A 12,743-nucleotide genomic window follows, 5' to 3' on the forward strand; every position below is an offset into this window, starting at 1 on the left:
TCCGATTTGATCCCTAGACTGGGAACCACCATGTTCCTTCGGTCCGGCCCTAAGAAGCACCAAAAAAAAAAGAATTGTATTCTGAAACTGTGCTATATGAACGTGTTCCCGACGTTGCACAAGGAATGCGCATTTTCTTTTTGCTGAGTTAGTTGCACTTTCTTACTCATAACCATCAGGGCTCAGAGTTTGCCATGTCTCACAGGTGAATCTTCAAGAACATCTCAAAAGGAAGAGGAGGAGCTGAAGCTCTGGTCCTCCAACTCCAAAGCTGGGGTCCTCAAGACTACCCTAAATGGATTACTTTTGTAATTCAAAACAAAAAAACAAGTTTAACTATGAAACCACATGGGAGAGGATTTGGAAAACGTTAAGTAGAATGAAAACTAAAAATTTGGAGTCCGGAACTAGCTTTCAGTCCTGCTTTCACCACTTACTCTATGGCGTTGGATTTTAAAGATTAAGTTTTGTGAAAGTATTTTGTAAATTCTGAAAGCTCTTCAGAAATGCAAAAAACGCTGGTAACCCATCCATCCTTCTTTTATCTGTAACCACAATCTCTATAGATGTAATATATATAACAGGTTATTTTAGCAATGGAGTGTTACTTTTTTTTCATCCAGGATTTTTTTTTTTTTTTTGCTTTGCTTACCTGTACTTCCTAACTTCCCTCACTGTACATATATTGATCTATATTGCTTGTGTACTGTGGAAATGGCAATACTGTAAACATTAACATATAACAACATTATAAAAAGTTAACATAAAGATCCTTAATTGAAAGTCCAAAATTGAAATCTTTGTCAAAGTATATATTTAAACACATTCTTTTAATTTGGGGGGGGGCACACATGCAGCATATGGAAGTTCCCAGGCTAGGGGTCGAATCAGAGCTACAGCTGCCGGTCTATGCCAGAGCCACAGCAACTTGCGATCCAAACGGCATCTGCAACCTACATGCCGGATACTTAACCCACTGAGCAAAGCCAGGGATCAAACCTGCATCCTCATAGATACTAGTCCGGTTCATTATCCCTGAGCCACAATGGGAATTCCCACATTCTTTTAATTTCTAAAACTTATTTAGTGATAAAACTGCCTCTACCTATCCTACCAAAAAAAAGTTCACATATATAGTGAATAAGGTGCCAACCCCAACCCCAGGCAAAGATAAAGCAGGAACTACCCCCTCCTCCCTGTGCCCACCCTCAGCTTCCCCCTGAAAAGCTCCTCTAACACCCTGAGCAGGTCTAAAGGGGCACCCGGGTCCCCTCTCTAGGTTAGGACACAAAAAACAAAGAGGCATCTGTTACCACAGTCACTTTATTGCACCCAGGACATGTCAAGGCCCAAACTACCCCTCACTCCAACCCCAGTGAACTCTCCCTTCCACACCTCTTAGTCTTCGGACAGGTTTTTCCCTCTTCCTGGAATACCCTTCTCCTCTTCCATCTGCAAACTCCTATTCACCCTTCCCAACCCGAGACCCTGAGGGTCCCAGGCAGTACTACTTATTCCCTCCTCAGTGCTTCCCCTGATGGTTCATTCTGATCTTAAAGCCTTCACCATCCTGTATTGATCCACAGGGCCCAGTCAGTGGCCTGGCTCTGAGAAAAGGCCCAAGAAACACTGAATGGATAAACACTGAATCGTGAGTAAGGGAATTGGGAAAGTTGCTGGGAACAGGATGTGTAGGACACAGAGGTTTGAGCTAGGAGGGTTGGGGCTCACTGTCTGGGACAGGGACTAAAAAAGTATGGGACACTGGATGGGATCCATTTCTACCTGGCATAATCTTCTACTTTTGGGGACGCTCTGGAACACCAAAATTCCGGGCTGGGGTTCAAGGTTCTGCACACATTCTGGGCCTGCCCTTTCCCTATCCACCAGTGAAATCTGAATAGAGGGGGTATTGCTGACGCTTCCCATCTCTCAGCTCACATCTGACTCTGACCTAAATCCCAACTTCACCCACTCCCGGATTGTCTGGAAGCCCTGGACCAGGGTCTTGGCCCCAGCTGATCCCCCATCCTCACTTCTAAGTAAAAGACAATGCAGGGAGGCAAACAAGGGTGTCCCAAATCCTTCTTTCCCTCTTGCAGGGCAGGGAGCTGGGACAGGCCCAGGACTGGACCCCAACATCTCCAGCCAATCCGCAAATTCAAAGACTGGCCAGTGCCACCCTTGGCAGCTGGGGCATACACAGAAAGTCATTGCGAGCCAGACACAAACAACTTTACCAGGGCTTGTTCCCATCTGGAGCCAAGCCCGGACCCTTGGGCCCCCATTACACCTCCCCCCCTCCTAGCTGCCACCCCACCGTTCATTGGGTCTTCTGATCGAGATCGAGTTTGCGTCGTACCAACTGGCTCAGGAGGAACGCGGTAAGGATGCTGCTGCCTACGGTGAGCAAGAAGAGGCCGGAGAAGTTGTGGGGCCACCGGGTATGCAGAGGCTCATAGATGGGCCGCCGGGCCTCATAGTCTAGCGCCACAGCTTCCAGCTGAGCCAGCGTGCACAGCACCAAGAAAACATGGAAGAGCTGGTGGCCCTGCCCAAAGATGTGACAGCTGCCAGGGAACCAGCGCTCAGGCATGAAGGCAGAGAAGAAAGCAGCAGCCAGTAGAAAGAAGACCACCTGGCATTTGTGGTAGAGAAGAGCCGGGTCGTCTGTGGCAGGTTCCGGGGACGAGAGGATGCGGTGCGCCACAGGGCTGATGTCCAGCGCGTAGGCCAGCACCGAGGGCACCTCCTGGCAAGTGCGGCCCAGCAGTCCGGGTTTCTGGATGTACTTGTTGTAGCAGGAGCCAGTGCAGGACAGCCAGGCGAGAAAGGCAGCCATGGGCAGGAAAATGGTCTGCACCTGGGCATGCCAGGCGGGCTCGATGGCATAGTAGAAGTGCGCCAGGGCACTGCCAAACTGGTACACGGCCACACCCACATAGTCCAGGAAGAAGAAGCTGTAATGCCAGAACTCAGACTTGGCCTGCAGGAGGTGAGCCAAGGCACTGAGGGAGAGGTAGGTGAAGGAGGCCAGGACAATGATGAAGAGGGGCAGGGCATGCGGGTCTCCCCAGAAGTCCACGGTCCCCACAAAGATGGCCAGCCGCAGCAGCAGCACCAGGGCAGCCAGCAGGTGGGTCCAGACGTTCACCGCCTCATTGTGCTGCTGGAACAGTGTGCGGAAGTAGAACCGCCAGGTCTGATGCAGCGGCCGGTAGCCCACGTAGATGTATGGCTTCCAGAAGAGGGGCGGCACCTCAGCTCGGTCCACAGTAAACACAGGCTCTGGGTGCACAGACGGCTGAGGCTCCGGATGGACCTGTCGCAAACTGGGCAGGAGGTGGCTGAGCTTCTGGGCCACCATCGTGGCCATGGCTGTGCGTGGGGCAGGGAGCTGGGGAGAGGCCCAAGCAAAGTCAGGGGGGCTGGTGTGCTGACCCTCCAGACCCAAGAGCAGCCGCTGGGTGGCTGTGCTGCCCAGTTCTCCCCCACCCCATTCCCCATTCCATTATCTCTACACTGAGTTTAAGAGGAGTCATCCTAATGGAGAGCTCAGCTGACTCATGATTGTTCTACTCCCTGATGTACCCCACGTGCCTAGAATGATGCCTGGCACATAGTAGGTGCTCAAAAAATGTTGGAGGCATGCATTAATGAACGAGGCTCACTACATCAGCCAACTCCTTTCCAGTCCAGGCTCCACATGGCAGCCCCTGTTATTTTCTCCTGTGTTCATGTTGCCATCAGTGTTCACTGGTGGCGACAATGACCTTGCAGTCCACTGCCTCTACCCTTAGCTCCTTCAGAGTGGCCAAAGTCTCTCACTGACCCTCCATTACTCTACATGATCAGGTTTCTACTACCTTCCCCAGACTTATTACTCAACCACAATGCACTTCATATCCAGCCACAGCCTCAACAAACCCCTGTGTCTGCTGTTTCATATGTCTATAGCTTTGCACAAGCTGTCCCCTCCATCTGAGACATTTACCTCATCTTATCTATCTGGAAAACTCTTATTCATCCCTCAAAACCCATTTCTTCTGTGATACTTTCCCTGGTTTCCCTGGCCCCTCAAACCGCCAATGGATGACCCCTCTACTTGAATACCTATTATCCTTCTCATGGGCATTAAATTGTTCGTGTGAGCTCCTCCAGGGTAAGCAGTTTGTCTTATTATTCTGTGAACCCCTGGGGGTGCTTGGCAGGTAGCTGGTGGTCGATGTTTGTTGAATGAAAAAAAATAACATAATAGCATCCTGATAACATTTCATACCTTTCAACTCAAAAAGCCGCTTTTTTTTTCCAGAAAGTCCCTAGTAACAACTAATCCCATAAAAAGAGCCCTTTCCTTCAGCCATACCCCAACTCAAAATTTCCTCCCTGTGCCCCTTCCACAGTTGCTAATTCAAATAAACCCAAACGAACCCCTCACCCTGGCATTCAAGACCCCATGACCTGCTTCCATCATTTCCCACCTAACCCAAATGTCAGACCTTGTGCCAACTTCCTTTCCCTCTACTGAAATCCTTTAAGACCAGTACAAGCTGCCACCTCCAGGGGACCTCCTTAATGCCCCCTCACTTTCTCCTACGGGAGATCAATAATGGGTTATAAAATTTAGGGCTTTTGTTTCTTTTTAGTTTAGCTTTTTTAGGGCGGCACCCACGGCATATGGAAGTTCCCAGGCTAGGAGTCAAATTGGAGCTGCAGCTGCTGGCCTGCACCACAGCCACAGCAACGCAGGATTCAAGCTGCATCTTCAACCTACACCACAGTCACAGCAACATCAGACCTTAGCTGCTTCTGTAACCTATGCCACACCTCATGGCAACACTGGATCCATAATCTACTGAGCGAGGCCAGGGATCAAACCTGCATCCTCATGGATGCTAGTCAGGTTAGTTACCAGTGAGCCATAACAGGAACTCCCAATTAAGCATTTACAACATATTCATTCATTCTTCATTTAGCAAACACTGAGCCTCTACTCTGCCTCATGTCCTGTGCTGGGTCCAGAAGACGGCAGAGTGGGAAAAAATTTGATCCCCACCTTCAGGAACTTCATGATATGGCAGAGGTCTAGAGAGGCAATCAAAGCATGCCAAAGGCTTACACAGCACATGCCACATGCCAGACACTGTCTGAAGCACATTATGCATATTTGACTCATTTAAGCATCGTTAACAGCCTGTGAGATAGGTATTATCATTATGCCTATTTTTCAGATAAGGAAACTGAGGCACAAAGAAATTAAGTACCTTCCCTAGGAAGCAGTAGAGGCACAGTCTAAACTCAGTTTGCAACCTTAACCACTTACCTAAACTGCTCTTTGCAAGCCAAGGAAGAAAGTACTATTAACTATTTCATAAATATATATGGTTTTGCCTGATACCAGTTGCTTAATTCAGCCTATCATTATTCACTGTGTCACTCATTAAATCAAATATCTATTGAAAACCTAGCAACTGCCAGACAACTCCCCTTTCTCAAATTCTCCCCAAGAAGCTTATTAGACTCAGCAAATAGATGTACTATGTCCATCATTTATCAGATATTTATTGCAACTTCCTTTGTACAGCCACTCTAAGAGGCAAAAAGATCTGGGCTGGATAAAGCCCTCAAGCTCTCTGCCACCAGCAGCAGCATGATCACCCCCAAAGCCACCCAATGATTCGCACATAGTCCAAGTAAATGCAGGGGGCTTGCTGTGCAAGGGCAACATCAAGACAAGCCCCCAGCCCATACTCTTCCTCACTCCCAGCCTGATACGCATTCCTGAGCTCCTCCTACATTACATTCTGGAGTCATCTCTGGTCTCTGGCCTGTCCTAGTCTCATAGGGAGGAAGGAGTTAAATGTCATTATACCACTGGATGCGAAGTGCTTTGACAGGGGTGTACAGACTCCTCAACTTTTTTTTAAAATTTCTTTTTATACAGCTGCACCTGCAGCATACAGAAGTTCCTGGGCTAGAGGTTGAATCAGAGCTGTAGCTGTGGGCCTACACCACATCCACAGCAATGCAGGATCTGAGCTGAATCTGTGACCTACACTTCAGCTAGTGGAAATGCTGGATCCTTACCCACTGAGTGAGGCCAGGGATCAAACCTGTATCCTCATGGACACTATGTTGGGTTCTAACCCACTGAGCCACAATGGGAACTCCTCCTCTACTTTCTCTTCCCAAACAGCCTGGCAGGTTTAGGAAGCAGACCTTGCTGATGAACTAATTAGTGGGGCCACTTCTGTCCAGAGCACAAAAACCCCACCTGCTGGTTGAGGAGCCAACATTGAATTTCTTCTTCTCCCCAAGAGACCACGATTTAGCCTCAACAGTCTGGCCTCCACCCTTGTCTACAGCTTTGTCTTCCCAACTCAGGATCTTGAGGGGCCAGAAAAGGCCTCTGAAAGCATCTCATGCAGCTCCTTCATTTTATGTTGAGGGATCAAGAGCCCAGAGACAGGAAGGTTATTCCCAGAGTTGCCCAATCCAGCCAGGTTTCCATTTCACCAAGAGAGCAAAGACCAGAAAATGATGTCATGTGATGATGCCTTAGCTCCTGAGTCCCTGTGATCTGTTAAGTTCAGCCAGTGTTGATATCCCACTCTTATAACTTCCCAAGTCATAACAGCATGTTAAAGGCTCTGAGAAGTCCTGCACCAAAGAAGCTTGCTTCACTTTGTTGAACCTACATTTGCCAAGCTTACATGATAAGGATTCCCTTCCTGGTAATAATTATATTATAAAGCTAACCAACATGAAATAGGTGTTTACTATATGCTTGCTCTTCATAGCCTTGTTTCAGTTAATTCTCATAAACAGCCCGTGAGGTAGGTATTATTATATTATTATGACCATTTTGTTGTTGAGGATAGTGAAATTCAGAGCGATGAGGAGCTTTTTACCCAAGGCCAGAAACACACACACACACACACACAGGTGAAGCCAGGACCTGGACCCAGCTCTCCAACTTAAATGCACAGATGCTCTCAGCCACTCCTGCTGCCCTGCCTCCTGTTACACCTAACTTCCTCCCTCAGAACTACTTTGGAAAACACTGGTCTAAAGCAAATAACCAGGTCCTTTCCTATAAATTCCTTTCTTAGACTTCTAGCAACTGCCTTGCATCAAGGGTCTTAGTGTCCCCCAGTGACCAGCACCCGTGAAGGCCTGGCTCATAGCCACCTCCTCAGGAGGGCAATAGCTCACTCCCAGCCCTCCCTCTCCCCTAGATACTGTCCCCCAAGCACAGAACCCAGAGGCCATACGTATACTGGGATGACAGAGGTCAAGCTGCCCTTTTTCCTTTAAACCTCAACCAGCAGCCCTGTTCCATTTGAATTGCTCTATTTTCAGAATTAGTTCCCATCTCCTGACTCCACAGAAAGGGGCCCTGGATCCAGAGGAAAGAAACAGACGCAGGAGTCTAGCATAAGCCGGAAGGATGGGTATTCAGAGGGCACTCCAGGGCAACCTCTGAGTAGTCTGCCCACCAGGCTACCAGAACCTGGTTGTGCCAGCCATCCTACCCCAGTCCAGTGCCCCTCCATGGCCCCCCTCCAAGCCTCCCTAATTGCACTGGTTACCTAAGGGTTTCTCTTGAACGCAGGGCTGATGACTTCTGCTGTGGAACAGAGCAAATTCACTAGATGCCAAGCAGTGGGTGGCACTTCCACAGGCCATGGTCCCCAGGGGCGGGGCTTCCAGGGACTGCAGGTATCTTGTGTGATGTCACCAGAGGGTGGGGCTAAAGATAACCTCCACCCTCTCCCTTCCCCCATCACCTTCCCTCCACTTCTCCCTTCCCCCATCCCCTTCTCAGCTGCAGAAGGAAGCTCATGGCTAACCTCTGCAAGAAACTTCTGTAGAAACTGAGAGCTGACTGAAAAATTGTGACTTACCCTAGATCACACAGCAAGGCAGGCAGAGCTGGGCTGAGACCAGGTGTTCAGGCCCTGGCTGATGGATGTCAGGCAAACTTGACTGGTTTCTGTCCCCTAGTCAGCAAGAATCAGAATGGAAGGAAGTTAGGAATCAAGGAGAAAACCGACACTATAAAGGCTTGTGAAAGAGCTAAGACTTCAAATTCAGACAAACCAGGTTTGACTCATGATCTCATAACATACTAGCTGTGTGACCTGAGACAAGTGACTCACCATCTCTGATCTTGCACTCCCTCATAAGAATTATAATATTACCTACCTCACAGATTGCTACAAAGATTAAATTTATTAGAACCGTTTTAGCACAGTTTAGGGACTCAATAAATTATGGTTATTATTATTATTAATTACTAAGAGTAGTAATAACTAATTATCATTAATAGTAATAGTATTTGAAATTTCCCCAGCCTGAGTATTAGTATTTAAATTATTCCCAGCTTGAAAAGTTTTCTAAAAAACTCAGTCTTTTAGCCCTCGATAGCTTGTTCCACTGGGTTTGGGGACCTTAGAAGGGTATCTGTGTCTCTTTAAATATTTATCTTTCTCTGAGGGTGCATTCAGACACCAGGGAAATTTAGCTGAGTTTGGATTTCTGGGGACATTGACCTTGTTTAATAATTAAAGTGTTATCATTGGAGTTCCCATTGTGGCACAGTGGAAACGAATCCGACTAGGAACCATGAGGTTGTAGGTTTGACCCCTGGGCTCGCTCAGTGGGTTAAGATCTGGCTTGTTGCCGTGAGCTGTGGTGTAGGTCGAAGGTGTGGCTTGAATCTAGTGTTGCTGTGGTGTAGGTCGAAGGTGTGGCTTGAATCTAGTGTTGCTGTGGCTGTGGCGTAGGCTGGCAGCTGGAGCTCCGATTCAACTCCTAGCCCGGGGACCTCCATATGCTGCAAGTGTGGCTCTAAAAAGCAAAAAATAAATAAATAAATAAAGTGTTGTCAGCCAAGACCATTCAAAGTAACCTCTCTGGATCCAGAGCCCGGAAGATTTGCACTTGCCTATTGACCCAAGAGAAGAGGCTGGGAAGTAGAAATCCCCAGGGAGAAAGGCCTCAACCCCAGCAGCCCCAGGAGCCCCATCCCAGAGCTGGAAAGCAAAGCGGGTAGACTGTGCTGGCAGGTCATCCAAAAGGCATGTGGCCTGGTTGGGGCATGTCTTGCAGGTTTGGGAGGCTCCTGGGTTGGCTGAACATCAGCACTGAGATGACCACGGTCCAAATGAGAGCTCCTTGGTCAGTCTGAGCAGTTCACCTGCACTTCCCTAGCCCTCCTGACTCACAGTCCCCCTTTCCAAACTCAAGGGCAACCCCTTCACCTCTTTCCTCAGCCAAAGCTTGCCACCCCTAGTTCCCCCTGCTCTCGACCTGACACACACTGTCAGGCCCCCAATACCTCTGGGGGCAACAGGGCAGACCAAGTCGTGGGGACGGCGTAGTAAGTGGCTTTCGAGTGGGAAAGCCCTGGGCTACACCCATCACACAGAGTGTACTCAGTGCTAACTATATGCCAGGCACGAGGCTGCAAAGCTGGGGAACGTGGTGAACGAGGCAGGAGGCTCCCTGCCCTAATGGGGCTCACCCACACCACATAAATGAAATGCCCATGGACCCAGGCCCAGGAAAATCCAAGCCTAGAGAGAAGCCACCCACTGGTAATCAGGAGAACTGAGCAAACCGCTGCCCCCAAGGAAAGCATCTACCACTCACCTCGGGCAGCTGCTTCAGGAGAAGCCAGGTCCTTATTTTTAGGTGAGGATGGGATTTGAGGTCTGGAACTTAACTGTGTGACTTCACTACATTCCCTTCACCCCTCTGGGCCTGTTTCTTCACTTACAATCAGAGGGTAATAATAGCGAGCTCTTGGGCTCTTGCAAAACAAAGTCACAGATGCTAGGTGTTGGCTCTGGCACGGCCCTGGCTCCACACTTTTTGTGGAATTCTAGTCCTGGCTCAGTCATTCAATCCCTGGGTAACATGGACAAGTCCCTTCCACTCTTGGCCCTGTTTTTCCAAATGTCAAAGGAGAGAGTGACTTCACCAGTGACTTCAAAGGGCCCTTCAGGCCCTGAGACAGTGCAACAATATTTGTTTTAGGCTTACTAAAACTATTTGTTTTAACTGTTGAAGCTCCAGCTCCTTGTGTCAGGAGCTGGAACTTCAGCAGTTAAAACACCACCCTCATAGAACTAATAGCCCAGCCAATTAACAGCTAAGGGTAACACCTAAGGGTATTAATACCCTGCCATCTTGGAGCTTAATAGCCTAACTAAATAGCACCTAACTATTTTAAATATTATTTGATTATAATTCTTTTTTTAATTATTTTTATTTTTTCCGTCATAGCTGGTTTGCAATGTTCTGTCAATTTTCTACTGTACAGCAAGGTGACCCTGTCACACATACATATATACATTCTTTTTCTCACATTATCATGCTCCATCATAAGTGACTAGATATAGTCCCCAGTGTTATAGTTAGATCTCATTGCTTATCCATTCCAAAGCCAATAGTTTGCATCTATTAATCCCAAATTCCCAGTCCATCCCACTCCCTCCCTCTTCCCCTTGGCAACCACAAGTCTGTTCTCCAAGTCTGTGATTTTCTTCTCTGTGGAAAGGTTCATTTGTGCTGTATATCAGATTCCAGATAGAAGTGACATCATACGGTATTTGTCTTTCTCTTTCTGACTTCACTTAGTATGACAGTCCCTAGTTCCATTCATGTTGCTGCAAGCGCCTATTTTAAATATTATTTGATTATAATTCTATTTCCTCTTGTGCCTCCTTCCTGGCATGCAAAACATTCACTGTTCTTTCTCTGGGCCCTGGTGGTTCAACCCATTCCCTTCAAGACAACTGTATTATTAGTTAGACAATAATAATTATTAGATATTAGATAATTAATAGATAATATAATTAGACAATAAGAAGAAGAAGAAGGAGTTCCCGTCGTGGCGCAGTGGTTAACGAATCCGACTAGGAACCATGAGGTTGCGGGTTCGGTCCCTGCCCTTGCTCAGTGGGTTAATGATCCGGCGTTGCCGTGAGCTGTGGTGTAGGTTGCAGACGCGGCTCGGATCCCGCGTTGCTGTGGCTCTGGTGTAGGCCGGTGGCTACAGCTCCGATTCGACCCCTAGCCTGGGAACCTCCATATGCCGCGGGAGCGGACCAAGAAATAGCAACAACAACAACAACAACATCAACAACAACAACAAAAAAAAATAAGAAGAAGAAGACCAGACCAACATTAACAAGGGGACTGTCAGAGGTAAACCATCTTGAGGGATCCGGACACAGATGACATAGTATGGCGGAGCCTGAAATAGCTCAATAAGACTAGGCACTAGCATTAGTAATTTACAGAGGCTTGCTAGTTACAAGGAACTTTCATTCACATTTCACCTCTCCCTGCCAGCAACTCTGAAACTGTAGGTGTAGCTAGGCTGGTTCATCCCACCCCCGCCAGATGGCAGAGTATGTTTGCCTCCCTCCAAAACCAGTGCTCTTGTTCTTCATCCACTATGGTCAACTCCCAGGCACCCAGTGGGTGGCCACAGATTACATAGGCGAAGGTTTCAACCCGGGGTGGCCTCTTGATATCTCAGCAACTGGGTCACCTCCCTCAAGGCAAACCAATTCCCCAGTTCAGCCCAATGTGTTTAAAGAAAAGGTCCCTTGTGTCTTCCAAAACTGAACAGAAACCGTTTTTGTTCTTTTAACTGCGCTTAGGCCTCCGTTTGTACTGAAAAGTGTGATCAGAATGAAAAAAAAAAAAATCACTCTTAAAAGGAATTCCTCTGTGGCTTTCAAACACACGACTGCTCTGAGAAGAGGGAAGAACCTGGAGGAGCAAAGCAGGCCCAAAGAGGTCGAGTGAGCCAGCTACAGTTGTTCAGCACAGGGGACAGAAAAGGGACCTCAGTTTCACCACCGACCAGCAAGGGCCCCTCTGGGCAGGACAGCTGAGGCCAGGGAAAGGCAGCTTCTCACCAAAGGACCCAGAAGTAGCACAAGCCCCATGATGGGAGGGTGGGTCCCTCTCCAATGGGACATCCACCTAGGAGCAGCCAGGCTCTGAGAACACATCAAACTCTTAAGCTCCCCACGGGGGTGGAGGGTGGAGTTGGCCGCCACCCCCGCCACACCCCGAGCCCCGGGAGGTCCTCAAGGCCTATAGTCTGGATGAAAGCACCTGGTGGGCGCAAACTTCATTCTCTCCTGACACCAAGGGAGGGAGGCTTCCCCCACCCTCACAGGCCTAAGCTCCTTTAGAGCAACAGCCCCTCTCCGTTCCCATCAGTGCTGTTACCACTGCTTCCAGTTTCCCACCTGGGAGACCCTTCACATCACCCAGTTCCAGGTACTCACATCCCATTTTGCCCCCAGAATCTCCATAGACTCCTTCAGTGGAAGGAGCTCGCTCCGTGCCTGTCCTCCTCCAGGACACCACGGCCCTCCCAGGCTTGCTCGTTCCTGCCCCCTCCCCCGCAGACGTGCTCGCCCTCCAACCGCGATAGCGCCTCTCCTCCGGCCTCCTCCCACCCCTCCAAGAGATGCTCCCCCTCCAGCTCCGCTCCTCCTTCCCTCCGCAGAGGCGCCCCCCTCCAGCTGTCTCCCCACTCCGTTATCCGCCCCCTACCCTTAACAGAGATGCCCCCTCTCCAGGGGAGTCCCACCTGTCCTCACTCGCTCCCCACCTGCCTCCCACCCTCCACGACACGCTCGGCCCTGAGCTTCCCCAGCGCAGTTCCCCGCCCCGCCCCGCGGGATGCGGCCCCTCCGCCCGCCTCTCCC

At 49.1% G+C, this 12,743-nt stretch overlaps 1 protein-coding gene across 2 annotated transcripts in view; it reads right to left on the reverse strand.

Annotated features, from left to right (window-relative positions):
• Positions 1-1,305: 1,305 nt before the first annotated feature.
• Positions 1,306-12,743, reverse strand: part of PAQR7 (progestin and adipoQ receptor family member 7) — a 32,974-nt gene continuing 21,536 nt past the window's right edge. For both annotated transcript variants that reach the window (XM_047792681.1, XM_047792680.1), the window contains 2 exons: positions 7,908-8,003; positions 1,306-3,397 (listed from right to left, as the gene is read on the reverse strand). In XM_047792681.1, the coding sequence (XP_047648637.1) occupies positions 2,324-3,376 (1,053 nt within the window). In that variant the 5' untranslated portion in view covers positions 3,377-3,397; positions 7,908-8,003 and the 3' untranslated portion in view covers positions 1,306-2,323. The remainder of the gene's footprint in view (positions 3,398-7,907; positions 8,004-12,743) is intronic.

Source organism: Phacochoerus africanus, chromosome 8 (assembly GCF_016906955.1).
Source record: "Phacochoerus africanus isolate WHEZ1 chromosome 8, ROS_Pafr_v1, whole genome shotgun sequence".
NCBI classification, from domain to species: domain Eukaryota; kingdom Metazoa; phylum Chordata; class Mammalia; order Artiodactyla; family Suidae; genus Phacochoerus; species Phacochoerus africanus.